This window comes from Danio rerio, chromosome 19 (assembly GCF_052040795.2).
Source record: "Danio rerio strain M-AB ecotype USA chromosome 19, GRCz13ab, whole genome shotgun sequence".
Classification (NCBI taxonomy): domain Eukaryota; kingdom Metazoa; phylum Chordata; class Actinopteri; order Cypriniformes; family Danionidae; genus Danio; species Danio rerio.
In genome coordinates this window covers 44,521,458-44,545,602 of record NC_141039.2, presented here as the reverse complement: position 1 = coordinate 44,545,602, position 24,145 = coordinate 44,521,458, and the positions used below count along the sequence as shown (strand labels likewise).

Below are 24,145 nucleotides of genomic sequence, written 5' to 3'. Positions count from 1 at the left end.
AGAGTTTGTTGTTGTATTCGAGATAAGTTCTATTGATTACATATTATATACATAATGCTTTCAGCGTATTATAAACACAGCTTGTCCCCCAGTGATAAGCAGTAATTCGGCAAAATTAATGTTAAAGTGAGCACGTTCGTCTGACAGGTCCATTTGTGACAGCACCCTTCCTATAAATATTAGATAAGACGAAATGGCCAAGCGTCGAGCCCCAAATATACAACTATCTAATTGAAACTCAAAGTGATTTTACAAGAGAGAGGTTAAAGGCCTACAAGTCTTTGGATGCCAACAATGTTGTTCTGCATGGTCATGTGCAAGAAATAAAGTTCCATGATTACCAGATTCAAAACTGTAGTGCTAAAAACCGAAGTTCTGCCTAGCCAAAGACAAGGAAAGTAGACGGAGCTGTACAAGGCCTGCGTAATCATCAACAAGCAAAACAACTGCATTGTCAGCAAACTGCTGTACGGCAGGGAATGTAGACGTACACTTTCACGTTTTATTCTTAGCATTCAGTGTCTGCAGTTTAATTCACCATATTTAACTGTTTTTATGAAATCATGGCTGCAATCAAAACCGAGTAACGTGTCTTGATTCAGCATAGCGTGAACTTACCCGATTTGAGAACTGCAGAGTCCAGTATTTTTAATTAGGTCCTCACTCCATTCAGCTCTTCTGATGGCTGTTAGCAAAAGACCTCTGCGGTTGGCATTAAAAGCAGTGTGGTGTACGGTACAATTTAAGTTTTCTATTTTTGGACCTTCGATTTTGGCATCCTACTGACTACAAGACATGTTTGCTAATGCAACCGGTCTTTTTTTTTTTTTGCAACCAGCATGCGTGGTTGAACCCGTGTAACATAGGTTGGTAATTCCCTTATACTTTAGCCTTTACTACAGTTAACTTTTTTTTTTTACAGTGAACTTTCTTGTTATCCTAATGGCCTGGCGACTTCACCAACCAAAGAGGTGGCAGTAATGCACTAAAAAGTTTGTTGTCAACCACTGTAAAATCGGTAGAAGAAATTTTCATTCTCGCCATCATATGGATTTACTTTCATCGGCTAAACACCGGCCTCACAGCTCTGTGAATGATGGTGTTGTCACTTATTGGTCTGCGATTTGTAAATGTAGCTTGTGTGAACGCTAATGAGCTACTTGACTACAAAATAGCTTTGCTACAGAAAAGCTTACATTATTTGATTAATTAAGTAGCGCTACTGCCATGCTACAGAGAAATGTAGTTAAGCTAGTAGCATCACTACTTGTAGCGACGCCACTGCCCAACACTGATGAAATCTCTAGCAAATAATTCTTTTACACCATTTGATCCATCTGTGTCAAAAAATTAATTGTCCAAGATCAGTTGAATCTGTGTTTTTGGCACTAGCAAATCAGGATACTAAAATGTAACACAATAATCAGCACAAATGCCAATTTGCTTAGTTAAAAATGTTGACAAAAACAAACAAAAAAATAACGTCAAGATTTGGTTGAATGATTTATTTCCTCAACAATATTTTAATCAAACCATTTGGACAAAATTAATTTCTACCTCACAATACACAAACTAAATTGAAAACCCCTCACATAGGCTACAAATAGTGAAAAGCGATGGAAGTATGAAAAATAAAATACAAGTAATAAAACTACAGTATTTCGTCTACTGAAAGATGCTGAATGAAACAATCACAGAAACATACAACCATCAAATATTATGTAGAAGTATCTGATTCAACAAAACTATCTACGAGAGACGAGCTCCAGAAGAGTCGATGCGATCTTGTCCAGGCTGGTGGAGGAGCTGGATTCTGGAGGTGGAGAAGACGACGGCTGGAACGGGTCGTAAAGCTCTTCGGTGACAGGCTGATGATTGCCCTGATGGGCTCTCTGCTGTCCTCTTCCAACATACATCCTCCCGCCGTCTTGTAGAGAATGTGATTGGAAGTGACCAGGAGGCTTTCCAAAGCTCTCTGAGGAAAAGAGAAAGGAATAACAAAAAAAATCAATAACAGACAATGAGGAATGGAGATGTTGTACAGAATTATGCTCAGAAAAACAATATTTCTTTTATTTTTTACTCCAATTTCTGTAACCGAGGGAAGACTTTAAATATTTCTAAACAATAGTTTTAGTAACTAATTGCTAATAACTAATTTACTGTATCTTTTAGTAATATTTTACTAGATATTTTTCAAGATGTTAGCATTCAGCTTAAAGTGACATTTAAACTAGGTTAATTAGGTCAACTAGGCAAGTGAGCGTAATTAGGCAACTCATTGTATAATGATGGTTTGTTCTGTAGACTATCAAAAATTGCTTAAGGGGGCTAATATTGACCTTAAAATGGATTTTAAAACTGCTTTTATTCCAGCCACAATAAAACAAATTAGACTTTCTCCAGAAGAAAAATATTATTGGAAACACTGTAAACATTCCCTCATTCCATTAAATATTATGAGTAATATTTGAAAAAGAAATATAATTTCAAAGAAACACTGTGATATAGCCGGGCTCGGATCGTTTCGCTTTTTCACTACAATCGATCCGCTTCAGTTTGTTTCAATCGAGCCGAGACAACTTATTCAAGCGATCTCAGAGTGAATGTTTTGGAGCGGATCTGAGCTCGATTGGTGGTTTCACATATGCCAAACGAACCGCGCTAACTGGGCAAATGAGACAGGTTCCGAAACAAAAGTCTAGCTGTGAAAGCACCCTTAAACTGGAAGGTAAAGTCCACACAAGGGGTTTTGTAACTAGCTAGTTTGTAACTACAAGTGTTAACATGTTTTTGAAGTAAACTGTAGTAAGTAGGTCGTAAGCTCTCTATAAAGTTTGAATTACGCAATATCCAATAAGAAGTATTTAAATCCTTAAACTACTTTAGAATTCAGCAACTAATGCATCTGTATATAACCGACGCCATCATCCCACTCTTCCGTGCTTTCCTGATTGTTTGTTTGTTTTTCACAGTTGTTCGGTTGTGCAATAATGATTTGGCAGAACGAAACTGTGCTCACTCAATTGGCTAGTAAGACTGTCACACACCATGCCATGCGCACATTTTCTCTGGGCGAGGGAAATTAAATAATACATATTTCAAATCGAAATTGCGATTCGATTATGATTATTCGCACAGCCCATATATTTATATGGCAATATTTAATCGTAGACAAATAAAATATAGCAATATCAGTTTTTTTCTAATATCATGCAGCTCTACCTACAACTATTTAAACAAATCATGATAACAGTATAATTTGCTTACCTTGAGAACGCTCCCAATCTCGTTCAGACTCCATACTTTCGTAACCTCTGTAATAGTCTTCGTAATATCTGGCCTCTTGAGAACTTCTCAGATCCGCATCCACTCTTAAAGCTTGTGGATACTCTTCATATCGTGGCTCTTTTTGTCTGAGATTATCATCGTAACGTCTCCTCTCTGGTTGACTTTGGGGGTTCTCTGGTCCCCTTGGTTTTGGGAATCCTCTGGGGTCATCATCATACGGTCTTGCTTCCGGATGACTGCTGGGATAATCAGCGTAATGTCTGGGCGCTCTGGGATCCTCATCTTGTCGAAACTCTCTTGGGTCATCTCTATATTCTTGGTAACCTCTGCGATCGTCGTCATATCGTCTGGGCTCTTGGTAACCTCGGTTTTGCAGGTACATGCTATCTGGATCATCTCTGCGGTGGTCTGTCGGATTTACCCCTCGGTGGTCACTGACTGATTGTGTATGTGAAGTATGGCCCTTTAGAAGAAGGACATTCAATTATTTATGCTGAATTAGTGCATCTAGAAAAGTATTCACAGCGCTTCACTTATTCCACATTTTATGTTACAGTCTTATACCAAAATGGATTAAATTCAATTATTTCCTTAAAATTTTACAAACAATTCCCCATAATTACAATGTGAAAACAGATTTTTTTAAAATTGTTGCAAATTTATTACTAATAAAAAACCTGAAAGATGTACATTAGTATTCACAGCCTTTGCTCAACACTTTGTTGACGCACCTCTGGCAGCAATTACAGCCTCTAGTCTTTTTGAATATGATGCCACAAGCTTGGCACCCCTGTCTTTGGGAAATTTTGCCCATTCCTCTTTGCAGTACCTCTCAAGCTCTATCAGGTTGGATGGGAAGCGTCAGTGTACAGCTATTTTCAGATATCTCCAGAGATGTTCAATAGGATTTAGGTTTGGGCTCTGGCTGTGCCACTCAAGGACACTCTCTGAGTTGTTGTAAAGCCACTCCATTGATATTTGGGCGGTGTGCTTTGGGTCAGTGTCCTATTGGAAGATGAACCGTCACCCAGGTCAAGAGCACTCTGAAGCATGTTTTCATTTAGGATGTGTCTGTACATTGCTGCATTCATCTTTCCCTCTATCCTGACTAGTCTTCCAGTTCTTGCTGCTGAAAAACATCCCCAACAGCATGATGCCGCCACCACCATGCTTCACTGTAGGGATGGTATTAGCCTGGTAATGAGCGGTGCCTGGTTTTCTGCAAACTTAATGCCTGGCATTCACTCCAAAGAATCAGACCAGAGAATTTAGTTTCTTATGGTCTGAGAGTCTTTCAGCTGTCTTTTGGCAAATTCCAGGCAGGGAGCTTCTTCCGTCTAGTCACTTTACCATACAGACCTGATTGGTGGATTACTGCACAGATGGTTATCCTTGTGTAAGGTTCTCCTCTTTCCACAGAAGAACGCTGGAGCTCAGACATTGACCATCAGGTTATTGATCACCTCCCTGACTAAGGCCCTTCTCCCCCGATCACTCAGCTTAGATGGCCGGCCAGCCTTTAAGAAGAGTCCTGGTGGTTCCAAACATCTTACACTTACAGATGATAGAGGCCGCTGTGCTCATTGGAACTTTCAGAGCAGCAATAATTTTTCTGTAACCTTCCCCAGGCTTGCGCCTCAAGACAATCCTGTCTCGGAGGTCTACAGACAATTCCTTTGTCTTCATGCTTGGTTTGTGCTTTGACATGCACTGTTAACCCCGGGAGCTTATATAGACAGGTGTATGCCTTTTCAAATCATGTCCAATCAACTGAATTTACCACAAGTGAACTTCAATTAAGCTGCTGAAACATCACAAGAATGATCAGTGGAAACAGAATGTACCTGAGCTCAATTAAGAGCTTCATGGCAAAGGCTGTGAATATTGATGTGTGTGATTTTTCAGCTTTTTTATTTTTAATAGATTTGCAACAGTTTCAAAAACTCTTTTTTCACATTAATACATTATACATTAACTAATCCATTTTGAAATAAGGCTGTAACATAAAAAAACGTGGAAAAAGCTAATTGTTATGAATACTTTCCGGATGCACTGTAAATGAAAAGCGTTCTTAACATAAAAATCAGTGCTGCTTACCACAACTCGTTCGGTTTTAGCAGCCTGAAACTCTTTTAAAACCGTGCACAGCTTCTCTTTAAGTATTCTGGCATCCTCCATATTTTCGATCTCGATGTTGTTCTGTAAATAAACCATATGTTCAAATCAAAACTACAATATTACTGGATAAAACCTTTTGGTTGTGTGTGTGTGCATTCGTCACATATTCAGCCCTCACAAATATGTCCAGCACACTGTCATCTTTCTGATTAAGATGTGATGCACTTCCAGAATCCACAAACTGGTTCGACTGTAAAAAATTAAAAAGGAAATAATGAGAACAATGAGTATATTTACACACACGGTTATAACTAGATTGGCTATAGACTGTCTGTTCCAATATAGTTTATTAAAACATTATTAGCCCTTCTAAGAAATTTGTATTCTTTTCAAACATTATTTATCAGCACAAGGAGATTTTTGATAATATTTCCTATCATTTTTTTCTTCGAAATACAGAATTCCCGCGCTGGGCGATTTGACAAAAATGAAAATCTCAATTAATTATTTACTATATTGAACAATAACAATACATATTTCAATCAGTTTATAATTCTTCCAGATTTAAAAGAGTAACAGAAGCCACAAATGAGAGGTTTCATTAAATAGCATTACCTATTTTTTTAGTGGCCGATAATGTTTGGTGGCCAAAAATTTAGTGCATCTCTGATATCAACAATCTTCTAGATTCCCATTGTTGCACATTTCTGCTGTGTCTTTGACTCTTGGATCAATATAGAGTCCAGAGCTTATTGTTTTCAACATAAATTTTATCGCGATTCGATATAACATTGTTTATCGGCCCAGCCCTAGTTCCCACTCTTTCATGGACACCAAAATCAAAGACTTTTTAAATCACAAATAATTTTAAACCAAGCACCTTCACACCCCCAGGATATACAGCACCATAAAAGTCCTTATTTTACTTGTCATTTCAATGTAGACTGTTTTAAACAGTCATGTTCAAAGAATTTAATAAATTTGATATATGAAAGTGGATAATGCGGTGCCGCAGTAGGTAGTGCTGTCGCCTCACAGCAAGGTCGCTAGTTCGAGCCTCGGCTGGGTCAGATGCCGTTTCTGTGTGGAGATTGCATGTTCTCCCCTCGTGCGCGTGGGTTACCTCCGGGTTCTCCGATTTCCCTCACAGTCCAAAGACATGCGGTACAGGTGAATTGGGTAGGCTAAATTGTCTGTAGAGTATGACTGTGAGTGAGTGTGTATGGATGGTTCCCAGAGATGGGTTGCAGCTGGAAGGGCATCCGCTGCTTAAAACAGGTGCAGGATAAGTTGGCGGTTTATTCCGCTGTGGCGACCCCGGATTAATAAAGGGACTAAGTCGAAAAGAAAATGATTGAATGAATGAAAGTTAACTCTAAACTGCTATAATTTAAATGTAGTCTACTTTAAAAATATAAAATTTTATACTGAACTTGCTGTTTACATAGAGCAAAAGGGGTTTTGTGGCAGTGTTACCAGAGGATTTGCTCTAACCAGCTCTCCTCTTACCGGTGCTCCTCTTACCGCCGCTCCTCTAACCGGGGGTCCTCTATCCAGTGCTCCTCTAACGGGCTCTCCTCTAACCGGGGGTCCTCTATCCAGTGCTCCTCTAACGGGCTCTCCTCTAACCGGTGGTCCTCTATCCAGTGCTCCTCTAACGGGCTCTCCTCTAACCGGTGGTCCTCTATCCAGTGCTCCTCTAACGGGCTCTCCTCTAACTGCTGGTCCTCTATCCAGTGCTCCTCTAACAGGCTCTCCTCTAGCTGGAGCTCCTCTTTCCGGCGCTCCTCTACCTGGTTGTCCTCTTGTCTGCTCTTTGGGAATATGTTTATTAGAATGTCTGAAACAATCAAAATATGCAAATATTTTCAACCAAATCTCATCACATTGCGCATCATCAAAAAGTTTTCATTTCTGCATTTGACAGAGGGTGCTTTCACGCCTATAGATCGATTGTTTTGTTCTGAAACGGGCATTAAAACGGTTATAAAAGCGGTGTCTTATTTCAGAGGCTGCATCCTCCGAAGGTGCTGCGTCAATTAAGACAGTCTCATTTCAAAAAAATTCAAGGGCTCCTTCAAGTAATGTCTCTAAATGCGTTCTTTGTTTCCTAAAGCCTCTTTTCCACTGCACATGACAAGCGACAGACCGGAAGTCATTTATTTACAAGCTGCGTGGAGTTCCGATCATCTCCGTATGCGGAAAAGTCAGATTCGAATTGAGCTGCGGATACTCCTGCTACTAGACCGTGTGCAACCGATCTTTCATTTTGAATGGTGACGCCCACAGACATAGTAGGGCTGTGAAATGAATAGAAATAGAATCGCAATTGCAATTTGCAACATTAGCTAATCGCAAGAGGCTGCGATATGAATATATACTATTTAATTTCCCCCACCCAGAGCAAATGCATGACTGCCATCTGCGTGTAACAGTCTTACTAGCCAATTGAGTACACTTTTATTCGGTGTCTTATTTCAGAGGCTGCATCCTTATTTCAGAGACTCGTGACTTCCGGTCTCATTCACTTCCATTCATTTTTAGATGATAAAAACAGCTCGTTTTGCTGGTTGATGTTGCAAACTGATGTTTTCCTATTATATTATTCGATTGTGTCCGTATAGTGATGAAGACACTTGTTTGTAGAGCGAGTAGTTTGACCGTTTATTATTCCTAGTCATTTCTCCCATAGACGACTGAATTAGAAGTTCTAAAACAATCGTAAAAACGAGCGCACTTCCGCATTGAAGAATAAGGTCAATATGAGGAGTGTAATTGAGCTGAAGCTTATCGAAATCGGAAAAAAAAAAAAAAATTTCAAATTTCATCAGATATTTTCCCCAATTCAAACAGTCCCAAGACATAATCCTCACCAAATATAAATCAGAATTTCTCATAAATTTTGTTGTAAAATATACATCGATTCTATATCAGAAGTTGAGTTTTCCAAAAGTTACTGATATTATATATATATATATATATTTTTTTTAAAATAATTCTTTCTTCTTATATCCATATTTGCCTATTACATATCCATAGCACACTGTGATATAGCCTGGTTTGTTGGATTGTATTGCTTTCTCACTACCAACCGAACCTCTCTAGTTTTCAACCGAGCCTCATTCAGGCGATCTCGGACCGATTGTTTGACGCGATTGCGGGTTTCACATATGCCCAAACGAACTCAGCTAATGTTTTCAGTTTCTGAAACAAATGTCTGGGTGTGAAAGCACCTTGAAAAACCATCTACAAGCACCTCATATGCGCGAAAGCAATTTCCTCAGCAGTTGCGTCAGAGAATCGGCTCTTCTTTTTCCTTTTCGCCGGGATGTCTTCCATCAAATATGGATTTGGCGCATGCATATGGGAGTATTCCTGCATCTCACTTGCTTTGTCCCAAGACCTGCTGTGCATTTCCCTGACAGTCCCCCTCTTCCCCTCATCATGCAAGCTTCTTCCATGCATTGGCACCGGATTTCCAGCAGACTTTCTGTCATCGTAAGCGCCATACTGACTGCTTTGGATGTGCTCTTTTTGATAATGCGACCCTCCGGGTTGATGGACTCGCAGGTCTTTATCATTGAAGCGGTTTTTTGGCACGCCTTCATAATAAGTTTTCTCTTGGACGTCCATAGGCACATGTCTGTCAGCTCTGGAGTACGGTTCTCTTTCGTACTCTTCTCGAAGTCTCCCTCTGCCCAGATCTTCTCGTGAGGGTCTTCCTCCAGGGTCGGTTTCTTCGTATGCTCTCTCATGCCAGTTTTCTTGTGGGCATGGCTGACGCCCGTACTTTTCATCAATGTAATAGGATACTCCTTCTTGCTCTTCACTCACATATGTCTGTTTAGAAACATCCAAAGATGCTGACCTATGCACATCTTGTCCATAGTAGGGTTGTTGTTGTTGTTGAACACTGGGCCGTAAATTAAGTCCTGATACGTACAATTATTATTATTATTATATAAATCAGACAAAATAAATTCTTTACTTTAAGAAAAAAGGATTTAAAAAGTGAAATACTCACCTTCGTAAACCTTGGGTTGCTTGAGTGGCTAAAAAAAGACATTAAAGCTCAGTATTATTCGCTGTTTACATCTGTAACTACAATTTAATGCAAAAAAGTGGTGTTCAAAAGAGCAAAGAAATTCTCAGTATTTCCTATATTATTTTTTCTTCCAGAGAAATTCTTATTTACTTTAGTTTGGCGGGAATAAAATAAGTTTTTACATTAAAAAGTAACTAAATTATGGTCAATATAATGGCCCATTTCCACAGAGTGTTATGATACGGTCTAATTTATGGCCCTTTTCCACTGTCAAAAGGTACCTTAAAGCGAACCATACCGTACCACTTTTTGGGTACCCTTTGTAAAGGGTACCTAGCATATCAAAAGGGTACCAAAAGGCGGAGCAAGACGCACAACTGAACACTATTGGTTTACAGAGATACGTCACTCGCTCCTGCAACAAGCCAGGAGAATGAAAGCAAAGGCCAATTTTAAAAACACAGCCAAGACATTACACCGTAATAATGTATACATATAATAACGAGCCATGGTCAACCCGATCTCAAACAAACCTTGTCGTCATCTCAATGAACAGCTATTAATGATTATTTCCAATGGCCCGTTTTGCCACCAAAAATTATGCCCGAGTTCAATATCTTGAGCCACATCTACATAAGGTTTTTCTTATTTTGACATACGTGTCAAAATAAAACGTTTTTTCCACCACAATATTTCTGTCTTTTTTTTTTTTTACAATCTTAAAAGTATATTTTTTGAGGAGGCAATTACATGAATAATCAAAAAAATATATATTTGTTGGCTTTTTACCTAAATTGATTAAGTATAACTTCTATTCAACCTAATGTGCTTCTGTTATAAAACCTTAAGTTTTATGCTTATTTATTAATATTATGTCTACTCCCCCTTAAAATATTTTTTTGTTTGAATGGAAGATAACGTAAAGGGATAAAAAGCTCTGTTATTATCATGAGGAACTGTGTGATTGTTTTTAGATTTCTTTCCCTGATTTTATTAACATAGATTGTTGATGACTGGATGGATGTCGACCCAATTGGGTAGCTTTACTTGGACAGAGTAAAAGTAAGACCCGTTTAAAATGATTTAAGACCTACAACACAATTATTCAGTGAATTTAAGACCTTTAGGCCTACAATTTTGTTTTTGAAATTTAAGACATAGAGACTTTTTAAAACCCCGCGGACTGCCTGTTCAATAATATTTAGTGCAATGTGCAAAAAACAAATGTAAGCAGCAGCAAATCTAATAAGAAGTCAATACCTCTGGGGTTCCCCATCCCTCGTGCTTCTCCACGACTGCAGCTTTGGCTCTGACCACGAGACCCGGCTGTTTCAGATTATTGTCATTCCAGGTCACCAAGTCTGGCCTTTTCAGCTCCTGATAAAACAGATCTAAATGTAGCTCACTTTATTTTTCACTCTTCACCACAATTCGAAATAAAGAGCAAAGCCACAATACCAAATATTTTTGTCTGTGCTTGCGTCCAACAATATGCGTCACCATACTGTACAGGTCCATCTCCACAAAACACATTCGGCATTTGTACTTAAGCACGTTTTTGCCATCCTCAGTGACATGATCAGGTATCTGCACCAGAGAGTTGAGACCTGAGCAAAGGAAGGAAGAGTTAGAGCTTTATTTGTATAACTATCCAATAGGTCGATTAAAAAATTCTCTCGCTTCATGTCATTTTAAAGCTTTTATTCTTTTACAATAAACAAAGATATTTAATTAAGAAATATTTATTTTTGGATTTACAAAGAAGGGGCCAAATAACAGTGCTATCTTGGGCTCCATTAACTTTTGCTGTACAAGCAAAAACATTCTCCAGCAAATTTTATTTTGTGTTCCTCAGACAAACAACACGATATAGGTATTTTTTTATGTGTGTGTGATTTCACTTTTAACACTTTCTCTGCCATCATTAAAATAAAAATATTTAAGGTCTGAACAAGTGTTGGGTAAAGTGACTTAGGGCTTGACATTAACTTGGTCACCAGCCACTGTGGCTAGTAGTTTTCGAACATTACTAGCCACTCACCCTTCTCACTACCCACAATTTTGTTGTTGGGAAAACATTTTATATGCATAAATATGACTTTGGCATCCTAAAATGACTTGATTTAGATGTTGCATTATGTCCACATGTAGTTTTACCTTTAACAATGAAATCTTTTGTTTCAAAGCTGCATGATATGTTTACTTGTGTTATCTTTGATTATTATTTAAATTAGTTTGATGATCTGAAACAGAATATATAATATATCAACAGAAAGATAACAAAAATTTGCTTAAAAACAAAACATTGGAGTCCTATGGATACTTGTTTGTGGATAGGTTTCAACATTCTGAACAAATACATTTTTTTGTCAAAGCCTACATGAAGATGTATGGTGGTCAAAACACAAAACCTGACAATGTGTGTTGGTACACTGTGAACTGGCAATAATAAAAAAAACAAAAAAGAGCTGGCAAAAGAAAGAAGGAAAATGTCATCAACGGCAGGGGAAGAGTTAAACTGAAATGTTTTTTTTATCTCCTCACCATTTACTTGCACTCAAGTGATTCTAATTCTGTCATGAATTTTCATTCTTCTCAAAACAATATATTCTGAAGAATGTAAAAAAAAAAAAAAAAACCCAGCTGTGACGTCCTATGACCTAGAAGCCTGTCTGGTTGGGATTAAGAGATGTCTCCACCTTAATCTAATTACTATAGGAAACACCTATCATTTATTGCTTTGGACTCTTTAAAATGCTGGCTGGTGTTTGGAAGCAGGGCTGCTGCTTTAGACTGGCCTATTTGTTTCGTTGCGTTATATTCAAATATGTTGTACATCCAACATTGCTACACTATATTACATATTCACGCACACACCTACAGTTGAAGTCAGAATTAATAGCCCCCTTTAAATTTTTTTCTTTTTAAAAAATTTTCCCAAATTATGTTTAACAGAGCAAGGAAATTTTCACAGTATGTCTGATAATGTTTTTTCTTCTGGAGAAAGTCTCATTTGTTTTATTTGGCTAGAATAAAAAGTTATTAATTTTTCATACACCATTTTGCAGTCAAAATTGTTAGCCCCTTTAAGCTATTTTTTTTAGTCTACAGAACAAACTATCGTTATACAATAACATTCCTAATAACCCTATTCTGCCTAGTTAACCTAATTAACCTAGTTAAGCCTTTAAATGTCACTTTAAGCTGTATAGAAGTGTCTTGAAAAATATTTAGTCAAATATTATTTACTGTCATCATTGCAAAGATAAAATAAATCAGCTATTAGAAATGAGTTATTAAAACTATTATGTTTAGAAATGTCCTGAAAAAAAATGTCGTCTCCGTTAAACAGAAATTGGGGAAAAAATAAACAGGGGGGCTAATAATTCTGACTTCATCTGTACATCTGAAACACTACTAATTCCTGACTACTACATTTACATATTTGTACTTTAAGTTGTTTAAAACTGTTTCTTTAATAAACGATGTTTATATAGTTTTAATATGATACAATTTTGGCTTTCTTGGGTGTCCCTCTTTTTTTTTTAAGTCCTTGTGAGCCACACAGCCATTGAATAAAAATACTATAGATGTCAATGGCTGTTTTTCCCAACATTCTTCAGTAAATCTTCCTTTGTGTTCAACAGAAGAAAAAAAACTCAAACAGATTTAGACCAAGTGGAGGATGAGTGAGTAAATGATGACAGAGTTTTCATTTTGGGTGAACTGTTACATTAACTATTTTTATTTTTGGCAATGAAGCCAGCTTACCAATGATGGGCTCATCAAGATGAAGATATTCCAAATATTGTTTAATGTCTTTCCATTCCGGCATTGAAGGCTGTCTCGGAATCTGCCCTGCAAGGTCAAAACAATCTCATAAAACACGAAGCATTTTTTCTAAAAGATCTTATTTTTCTTCTTCTTCTTCTGCAGAATCTTCAAAGTAACACAATGTCTGAAACATAAACATGCCCACCCTGTTCAAACAAGTCAGGTCACAGTAATGATTGTTTTTACAACTGAACCACAAGGTATAAGCTGTTGTGGAACATTCCTCCAAATTTGCTGATGAAGATTCCTCTCAGTGTGTAACTCCATTTGACCTACTATTAAATTGTAGAAGGCAAAGATGCTTCTGGATGATTATATACGCCGGTTTACACCCACAGGCCTCTTGGCAGGTGACCGTTCTCATGTCAACCTTTTAACTGGGTCCTAAAAGCCATTCCTACCAAATCTGAGCTGAAACACATCCTTGGATTTTGATGTGGAGTCATCACTTGATGAAAGACAATCTGGTTTCTAATTGTGGAAAGAGCAAGTTGTCCCATCTGCTCAAGGTCCGGCCAGCATCCACATGGACATCTTGGATCCCTGAATTCTTAAAAAACTTTGGCAACGTCCTTCAGCAAGTAAGTTCAGTAACTCTTGCACTTGTTTTGAACTGGTACACAGGTGGAAACCAGCACTCAAACATCAATACAGCACATGAGATGCTGTAGAAGTGTATACTTTAGCACCTTTCATACTGGACACACGCATGATTTTATTTTTTCAACGTGAATGTGTTGTCCTCAATGCCGTTTTTTTGTCATTACCACCTAAAAAAAACAAAAAACAAATCTGCTGTGCACTGTGCTATTTACAGCACATGCTTTTAATGAAAAAATATTATCCATCCCAACCTTTGGGAAAAAATGTATTTAAAAATGGGGGCAAAAGAATTGAAGTGAACCATAAACACAGGGTTCATGTACATGGTCTTCATTCCAACATTATATGGAATTGTGACATATGTATTACAATGATTTATGTGTGCATTACTAAAAAAATAATAATGAATAAATGAATAAAAATCATGAACACAGGGCAAATAGGTTGTTCATAGTCCAAATGACTTTCAACCCCTCCCTTGAAGCAAATTTTCACTGATAAATCGACTGTAGCAATTACCAGCTGAAGGGAAACAAAGAGAGCCCGATCGATAACTAGTGGCACCTGTTTCCCACTCTCGAGTCTCAAAGAGGAGGACAAGAGCCAGGACAACATTTTTTTTACTTTTGCTTTCAGTGTGGTGGCAGTCTCCGTATGGAGTTGCCGCCTGTTTGTTAATTTTTTCATTATTGAAAAAGATTTTCAAGTTTGTTGGTTCTCCACTTCCTTCTTCCCAGGTGGCCATCAACTTTGTTACAGTGGTGCCGAAATCTGGGAGAAAGGACGAACATGCTGTCAGAAAGGCCTCGCGCTGAGGGATATTCATGGCGCTCATGAGTCGTCGGAGCAGAGTCTGCATCCATAGACACTCGAGGCCAGCATTGGAAGAGCTTGCCAGGAGGACGAAACTCGCCACTGTTCTCAGCAACTTAGAGGGTCGCCAGCTGTCTGTGAGGAGACGGAAGAGCCTCCCCGTTTACCAGATTTATAGACAGTCACAGCCATATCACCCTGCAGCCCAAGACCGGTTACTCACTGAAGCTAAGCAGGGCTGAGCTTGGTCAGTACCTGGATGGGAGACCACATGGGAAAACTAGGTTGCTGTTGGAAGTGGTGTTAGAGAGGCCAGCAGGGGGCGCTCAACCTGTGGTCTGTGTGAGTCCTAATGCCCCAGTAAAAGTGAAGGGAACACTATAGTCAGTGGGTGCCATCTTTCAGATGGGGTGTTAAACCGAGGTCCTGACTCTCTGTGGCACTTCTTGCCAAATTTCCTCCATAGGCCCTTAGCCATCATGGCCTCCCAATCATCCCTATCCACTGAATTGGCTTTATTGCCGTCTCTCCACACCACCTGTAGCTAGTGTGTGGTGAGCGCACTGGCGCCGTTGTCCTGTGGCTACCGTCGCATCATCCAAGTGGATGCTGCACACTGGTGGTGCTGTGGAGAGACCCCCTTCATGATTGTGAAGCGCTTTGGATGTGAATATATGAAAACACATTACATTACATTAGACCTGCGGCTGTCCGCTGGAATGGGGAGGAGCAGGAGACAAGGGGGTTATCACCGTCTAAATAATCCGGGGAATTCACCGCCGACTGCCAAGTGCCGAAGCCTGCTGCTGGCCATCACAATGGGTAGGAGCAAAGAGCGAAAGTGTATAAGGGCACTCAGGCACCACGAGTGAGGGTCTCTCAGCTGCTTGAGGACCAAAAGGCAGCGTGTCTGGAGAACCAAACCCCTCCTCTTTGTTCCCTCTCCGTCTCTCCTCATTATTCCATCTTGTTTTATCTCACCTTGTCAATTATTCCCAGGTCTCACCGGTGCTGTGATGCCAACAAAACCCTTCCACCCCCAAAGTTTGTCAGTTCTCCACCTTCTCCTTTCCAATGGCCAGGTGGCCATCAATTTTGTTACAATAACAACATCTAATTAATTCGCAATATGTTCGTTTCTCAACTGAGAAGCCTGACATTACAATTTCAGTTCCATGTCAACTTCAAAATAACCGGAAAAGTCCCCTATGTACCTGACAGTTTCAAAGGGATAAGGATATAGGGATGAGCCCATCCGAATGGAACGTGCTGTTTGACATCAAACAACTTCCCTGCACATAGAATGATGCGGGTCAGATGTGTCCATCAGTGTTACCCTTCAAAATCCTACATACTGAAGGGCCCTTCAAAGTGGCCAATATTGAGCACTTTGGTTTGGAACGACACTTCAATACAGCAGCAGAGAGTCCCCTATGTCCTGTACAGAATGCACTAACAGACTTATTCTTCTTTGAATAACAAACTGGTATTCTTGTTTCCTCAATATTGCATGGCCTCCATTAAAATCCACTTATACATTGAAATCTCAGGTCCGTGTGGCCAATGATGATCAATAGAACGGTACTTGCCAGATCTTAAAACTACTTTAAAGACAGCCTTTAGTTCTTGTGATGATTTCGTTCTTTCATCTGCAGGGATTCCTGTGCCTTTGAGAGCATTGCTGTAACCGGTGGCCATTTATTTTTCACTGTAGAAAAACATCTTCCTCTATGGAAACCCTACTGAATCTGTGGAATTATACCTGACACTTTGAATACTTACAAAATCCGTTAGATTTCTGTTGAATTTCCCAATCAGATACAGAGCTGTGCTTTTAAATAGCACAACAAATGTCTCAAAGAACAATTCAAAGGAAATTACATTTAGCATAACCTTATTACATTAGAGGTGTGCAATATTTACTAAATAAAAATATCTAAACATTTTAGGAACTTAGCTGGTAAAGGCCTGTCATGAACAATTGATAAGTATGATAAGTACATTATATCTAATAAACCAATCCAGGGATATTTTTATGCTTTCATAACTGGAATTATTGGCTTATTACAACTAGGCTTCATCACAATAAATGCTTTTGTTTAATTTTCAGAAAGTCAGTAAGCCCCTTGATCATGTTAGCTCGCACATTAAAACAACAATAACCATATTATCGAAAACCGAAATAATCGCACGCCTCTATATTACACTGATTCCAACGCTGTCTGAACAATTTAACAAACACAAAGACTACTATTAGAAGAAAAATTATGAACTTTCTGGATAAATCCAACAGATTGTTTAACAGAAACAAAAAGCAACTCTGGACAAAGTGGGATTTTCACTACTTACCCTGCGCAACAAGGGCGTCCTCTTTCTTTGAAGAGATAAACAGCGGAAGAAAAAGAGGCAGAGATGAGCATACATTCTACTCATGTACACTTCATAAGAGTTACTTGCGATACTGAAATAAAGTAAACAGAGGTTAATAAAGAAACAGGCAATAAAGAGTATTTGAGATGGTACAAGGTCCCAACCCTGATATAGGGGAGACCTTCTTCTATCATTAATATACTTTACCCCAAGGGCTCTGTAGGACACTTGTGCGTCTTGTGAATTGCTGTGGATAAGTTATGTCAAAAAGAAAGCAATTTGTGTGGAAGAAGCGATCCACAGCTTCCAGAAGCAATCCATAAAGTTTGGTTTCCCTTGTTCAGGAAAATAATAATGATAAAAATATGAATAATGAGGAATTTCAGATAAGTTGCAAAGTAATGTGCCACAAACGGGGAAAAGAAGAAGAGTTTTGAATAAGGAAGAGTCCAGGCAGAATATAATTGATAAGTTGTTCAGAAAAAAAGGTAGTGCCAAACATAAAAATTGAAATTTGGTCCCTTTGGCATTTCCTCTAATCTGACATTTAAAATCGTGAAAACTCCAGTTAAAAAAATCCCCTCAGAAATGCATTTAATGTGGGTGTGAAATCAAAATCTATAATGTTTATTTTTGCTCATTGCTCTTCTTAAGGTGACCAGTTAATCAGTGCAAGCTCATCCACTTAAAAACGGTTTGTTTTAGTAATCTTCGATCAAAGTCTGACCATTTCCTTCTGCATTTGGAGTGTCAGTCTTTCTCTGATGTCAGTTCGACGGCTTCAGCAAAAATATTCTTAACCGCACCTCTCTTACCGTCAAGTTTGCTACAAGAGAATGGCTGTTTTTCAATATGCATTCTTCAGCGATCTTGCGTCCTCGTGTAACGTCATCATCAACTGCCAAAGTTCAGTTCCAATTAACAAGAATGGAGGACGCGTGAAACCTCCCGAATGTGTTCTTGATAGAGGACACATCAATGCAGACTTGAGCACCGAACTCGCTCTGAAAGTCCCAGAATTTATTGCGACTGGAGATGGGAAGCGCAGCATTTTATATAGGTTTATGATTTAAGTTCAGAGATACAACTTATGTACCTTAGGAGTTTCCCTAAATGAAACAGTGAATATAAACATTATCATAAAAATCTTAATAAAGGAATAAACAAATTAAGGGGGTTTATTTGCTGAAATTTGTATTAAAATCTGTTTTATTTATGCTTTGCAACGTATATTTGTAAAGTCTATATGCATAGTATATTGTGAATAGGGGAAACCAAATTGTTGATGGATGCTGTAATGTTTATATATTTTTTGGTTAAAGATGCGTGAGGGTCATCAGGAAGAACGCAGCATCTCATTTCTTACAGGAAGCTTCCTCTGTCTTCGCAGCCTCCCGAGTTCTTTCTTCCGAGGACACCTAGCAAAGACCAGTCTTTACAAGAACCCAAGTCCATTCTCTGCGTTCTTGGATTTGAGAAACAGCCAACGATTCGCTAAAAGAAAGCCCTGCCCACTATTCAATATTCCACTTCAATTCTCAAACTGAAATAAAAGCCCCAGCAACTTCTGATTCCCGTGGACTTTAAAATGGATTTAAAAACCCCATTAGGAGTTGGTTTGAGAATCATTCCAAACTCTGGTTGTTGAAATTCCCAACACAATAAATAAAGGTCAGAGTCTTTATCACCTCCCGGTAGCTAGACTCCACACTACTGCGATATAGCCCATAAAACATGAGCTCATGCAGAAAGCGGAAGTGCAAACACTCACAAATAAAACACATCAGTCGCCAATAAAGCTCAACGTAGCCATCTTTACTAGAGCTGGTGAATGCTAGTGCTTAGTGTGCTTATTTAGATCCCCATTAGCCACTATCAATGTAGTGGCTATTCTTCCAGGGGTCCAACTAATTATATGACAAATTTTAGTTATATCTTCATCAAAACCAACACCAGCTAGTGAACGATCACCAGTGGTGAGCCTGCCCTCCGTCCTGAAAATTCTCTGATTTAGAAATCAGCTGATGATAAATGCAGCACAGAACTGTTGACTTCTAGGATATGAACACCACAGAAATGAAGAATGAATTCATACTCATTTTGCAGAGATATACTTTATATTGTGTAAATGGAACAATTTTAACAATTTCGACTGATCTGATCAGTTAGAAACACGCATAGAGTGTAACTGTGTTCCTGGATGGATGGCTTTAGGACAACAAAGGGAATATGAATACGCCTTAATATTTTATAAAACCATCCAGTTTCTAAGAGAAAATAAGTGAGAGAAGCTCCAACAATGAAAGAACACCATGAACATGTAGTAGTTATAAAGCCACAGAAGTCTCTGCACAAAAAAGGAAAATTGTAGGATAACTTCATGGTCAGTATTTCCTTTTGTGCATAAAAAGTAAGCCATACACTAGTCATGTTTTTGGCCAGTCGATTAGTCTGGAACAGCTTTTGTCAAAGGTTTCTTGTGAAGAAACGTTGTATTGTTGCCCAACCAACAACCATACACAATGTCACCTGTCAAACTACAGCTCATTGTAGTGTCCATGGAGTAGTGTGACGATGCTCTGACGAGTGCTCTTGGATTTTCTCAGATACGCAGAAGTGAACAGGAGTGTCCATCTCTTCTGAAGACTGATGGTCCATGTGATTGAAACCGCTGCTATGGCAAAGTAGTAGACCAATAAAATGGTCTATGAAGCGTATTTGGTCCTCAAAATGAAATGCGACTGGCATCTCAAAGGAATTGTAGTAAAGATGTAGACAGAAATGTCATCGATCAAAACCCAAAATGCTTCAAAAATCTCATGTTAATCTTAATGTGGAAAGGGAAAAATAGCTTTTGTGATTGGTAAAGGAATGCAGAAATAACCTGTATAGAAGGTTATAACCTGCGTACAGACTCCAAGATGTTGAAAATAAACATTGGTGATCACTGGTTGATTTGTCATAAGCCCTGAACTTGAAGAAGCAGAAAAGTGAATTAAACAGAATCAAAATATTGTCAAATAGACTTAATCTTACTTTATTTATAAAGCACAGTATAACAACAGTTGTTGACCATTGTGCTGTACATAAATCGTGATAAAAATTAGCATATGTTATTCCATAAATACCAGTTAAAACGTATTTATAATAACAATTATCTACAAAAATCCAATTACTCAAAGGGGATTGTTCAACCAAAATAATTGTTTGGTTGAATTATTTACTGTCACCCAACGGGGTTCTACATTTTTTATGAGTCTCTTTTCTTCTGTTGAACACAAAACAAGATATTCAGAAGAATATTCGGAAAAAACAGCCATTGAAATCTGTAGTAGGAACTAGAGCTGCACGATAATGGAAAAATCTGATATTGCGATATTTTATTTTTCTGCAATAAATATTGCGATATGAATACAGTTTCACAAGATGGTTTGAATAGCACGATTTGATGTTTTTTTTGGGGGGAGTCTAACATAATTCAGGTACAGAAATTGAATAACCACAATGCACAAAATGCGTTTCTTACTTTTTATGTCTCTTTTTTTTTAGTCCAAATATCAAAAAATTCTTAGATCAAGTAAAAATATTGTTTTGGTTTCACCGTCAAAAGAAACTAGTAAAAATTAAAGTGTTTTTCCCTTAAGACAAGCTATATTATTTGCCATTAGAGTAAGTAAAATAATCTTGTTTTTGCTTTGAACTTTTGCTATTTGGACTAGAAACAAAACAAAAAGAAAGGTTTTTTTTTTTTGCATAAATTATATAAATTACAAATAAATACAGTGATTAAATACAGGGTTTCTGCAGGTTTCAGCAAGTTAAATTTAAGACTTTTTTAAAGACATTTTTTAAGACCATTATGAATTACATTTTAGACTCATAAAGGGCTAAACGCTAAGGATTTTTTAAAACGGCCAAGTTGGAAAAGATTTTTACTTTAGCTTTTAAAAATATAATTTAATAAATTTAATAATACCATAAAAGTAATAAAAAAAAAATGTAGTCTAGCTAATTCTAAGCAAAAGGTTTTAAATACTGTGTCAAAAGAAGCAAGCTCTAATTGTATACATACACTTTTTTTCAACATAACCTTTCTTTAAAATAATTATTTAAAGGTTTTGAAAACTATATTAACCTGAATGTATGCACAACAGTCTGTCCAGGACAGCTTAAATACACAGAGCAGCAGTAAATACATGGAGAACTTTAAAAAAAACTGTTATTGTAAGGAAATAATTAAACCATTATGGTAAACAGAGTTAAAAATGACATTCTTAAATACAAAGTTTTGAGATGGATTGTTGGTGATTGGATGGGTGTTGGGTAGATTGGGTAGCTATACAGGAACAAATGAAAATTAAGACCCATTTAAAAAAAGATTTAAGACCTTCAGCACAATATTTCAGTAAATTTAAGACCTTTTAAGGCCTAAAAAAAGTTTTTGCGATTTAAAACTTTTTAAACCCCGTGGACACTCTGTAAATACAAATATGTAGCTTCTAGTCTACTATTACCCAGATTCAACATTGCATATCTTTGCAATCTGACTATTGTGGATGCGCACATTGCGATATCGATGCTAAAACGATATATTCTGCAGCCCTAGTAGGAACAAAAAATTACTACAGGAGTCAAAGATGTTTTTTCCTCCCAACTTTTTCAGTATATATTCCTTTGTGTTTAACAGAAGAAAAAAAAAACTCAAACAGGTTTAGAAAAAGTGTAAAGGATGACAGAATTATCATTTTTGGCTAAACTATCTCTTCAATCAATAACTATACATCAGTAAAAGACGAGATGTTCCATTTACGTGTATGCATCAAACTGAACTTACAAAGTGTCTGATGTTTCAGATAAGTTTTATGAATATAAAAAGTCCAAACTAATGTGATGACAAATATATTTTTTGAAAAAAAAAAAAAACACCCAAACATTTTGCTAATAGGTGAGACCTTGTGTTTTGAAGGATAGTAGCAATGTAAAAAGCTTCAAAATGACAATTAATTATTAATATTTGCGATTGTTATTATAGATTATTGTAAATATACCTTACAAGACTGTTTAGTAGTATTTAAATACACAACATAATTGTTTTGATACTTGAAAAACCTCTCTCCTTTAAATCAATATCATTAAACTACTGGAAATAAGTAGTACTGTGAAATGCTGTTGCAATTTATATTTATTATAAAATAATTTCCACTACTACAATATATTTTAATATTTAATCTACCTATACCTAATTTTTGATTTTTTAGAAATCTAATAAGCTGATTTAACGCTTAAATATTAGGTGACTATTATTATTTTTAAATATCATTATTTATATTCTGTCTCTGCTTACCTTTAAGTGTTGCATTGATGTCACATGGATTTTGTAATTGGTGTCCCCCCTTATTTTTTTCTCGCAGATCTAAGGATGAAATATAAATCAGTCACACACATCACACATTTAGGCCCATGCCTTTATATTACTTTATAACAAACAAGGAGAATATATTTGTATATATGAGCATCCGGATTTAAATAAACAGGATTCACCATGCAGTCAATGAAAGAGTTGGCCTGGTCGTCGTCGTACACTGTCAGTAAATCAGTCATCTTTGCAAACTAAAAGAAAACAGATTGTTTTAATTGAGTTCTGTATAAATGTTGTTCATTAAACCAAACTAAACCAAAGCAAGCGCAAATGTAGCATACTTAGCATATCATGAACATCTAACGTTACGTAATAAATCACTTTCGACATACCTACTATTACGCCCGTCCACAACGTCGAATATATATTAGCGAATTAACACTTTAATGCTGCTAATATTGATATATTTTACTTGATAATGCAAAAAATATGCCAATAACAACAACAAAAAATTGATGAAACGCGATTTTTAGGTTAGGCCGCTCTCGTCCTCGGCTTCTTCTGTGTTAAAATTTTCTTGCTGCAAAACGTTTGTACCACCTAGTGGATCGGCGAAAACAAAATAAATTGAATAATATAGAAATAAATACCGTTTGTTAGTTATGTAAAATGTTAAGTCGCCATTTAATGTATATTTAGGACACAATTTATGACTGGTTTCTCTCTATTATACATCATTCAAATGAGTATTTAACTTTCCCTGTGATGGGTTGCAGCTGGAAGGTCATCCGCTGCAAAAAAACTGCTGGTAAATTGGTGGTTCATTCCGCTGTGGCAACCCCTGATTAATAAAGGGACTAAGCCAAAAAGAAAATGAATGAATGAAGTATTTAATGAGTATTTATTTCCCCAAGTAGAATGCAAGACTGCATTAACAACTGTTGATCCTTGAACATTAGTCTTGTGCAAAAATGTAATATAACCCTAACTTGAAATTATTTTGAAATGAGAGGGGATTAACAGGTGGATAGCATTGATGCAGAAGCACAAAACCCTAACTGTAAGCCTAAAAATATCCCTGAAATCTGATTGAAACGTTGTTTCATTCATTGTCAAAATAGATGTTTATCCAGGAATATGGCCTACTTTGTGAAATCACACTAGCCTGAAATGCAGAAGCATGCACTTTCCTTCAAACAGGCCACTGAGTAGAATGTCAGCCAGTGCACTCACAGTTTTACCCACCAGATGTCAGTGTGATTCAACAATTGTGGGATAAATTACATAAATTCTACTGAAAAACAGAAGCATATCATGATCTAACTTTTCACCTGGAATATATATATACATCCAGTTGAAGTCAGATTTATTAGCCCCCCTGTTTATTTTTCCCCAATTTCTGTTTAACGGAGAGACTTTTTTTTCAACACATTTCTAAACACAATAGTTTTAATAACTCAGTTCTAATAACTGATTTATTTAATCTCTGCCATGATGACAGTAAATAATATTTGACTAAATATGTTTTAAGATACTTCTATACAGCTTAAAGTGACATTTAAAGGCTTAATTTAAATTGGTTAACTAGGCAAGTTAGGGTAAAAAAATACAGCTTAAATGGGCTAATAATTTTTTACCAATAATTTCAACTAATAATTATTTTTTATTATTAAAAACTGCTTTTATTCTAGCTGAAATACAACAAATAAGAC

At 37.2% G+C, this 24,145-nt stretch overlaps 2 protein-coding genes across 5 annotated transcripts in view; one reads left to right on the top strand and one right to left on the bottom strand.

Moving 5' to 3' along the window:
* Window positions 1–24,145, top strand: part of trioa (trio Rho guanine nucleotide exchange factor a) — a 573,337-nt gene that overhangs the window by 330,544 nt on the left and 218,648 nt on the right. The gene's annotated exons all lie outside the window — the stretch shown is intronic.
* On the bottom strand, window positions 1,491–22,998 carry si:ch211-13c6.2. 4 transcript variants are annotated; one of them, NM_001430907.1, is given in 14 exon segments: window positions 1,491–1,975; window positions 3,271–3,754; window positions 5,389–5,490; window positions 5,588–5,659; window positions 6,919–7,249; window positions 8,666–9,341; window positions 9,434–9,461; window positions 10,715–10,831; window positions 10,913–11,061; window positions 13,226–13,312; window positions 17,054–17,078; window positions 22,419–22,487; window positions 22,616–22,684; window positions 22,826–22,980. In NM_001430907.1, coding segments are annotated over 13 exon segments (2,430 nt in total). In that variant the 5' UTR covers window positions 22,676–22,684; window positions 22,826–22,980; the 3' UTR covers window positions 1,491–1,745.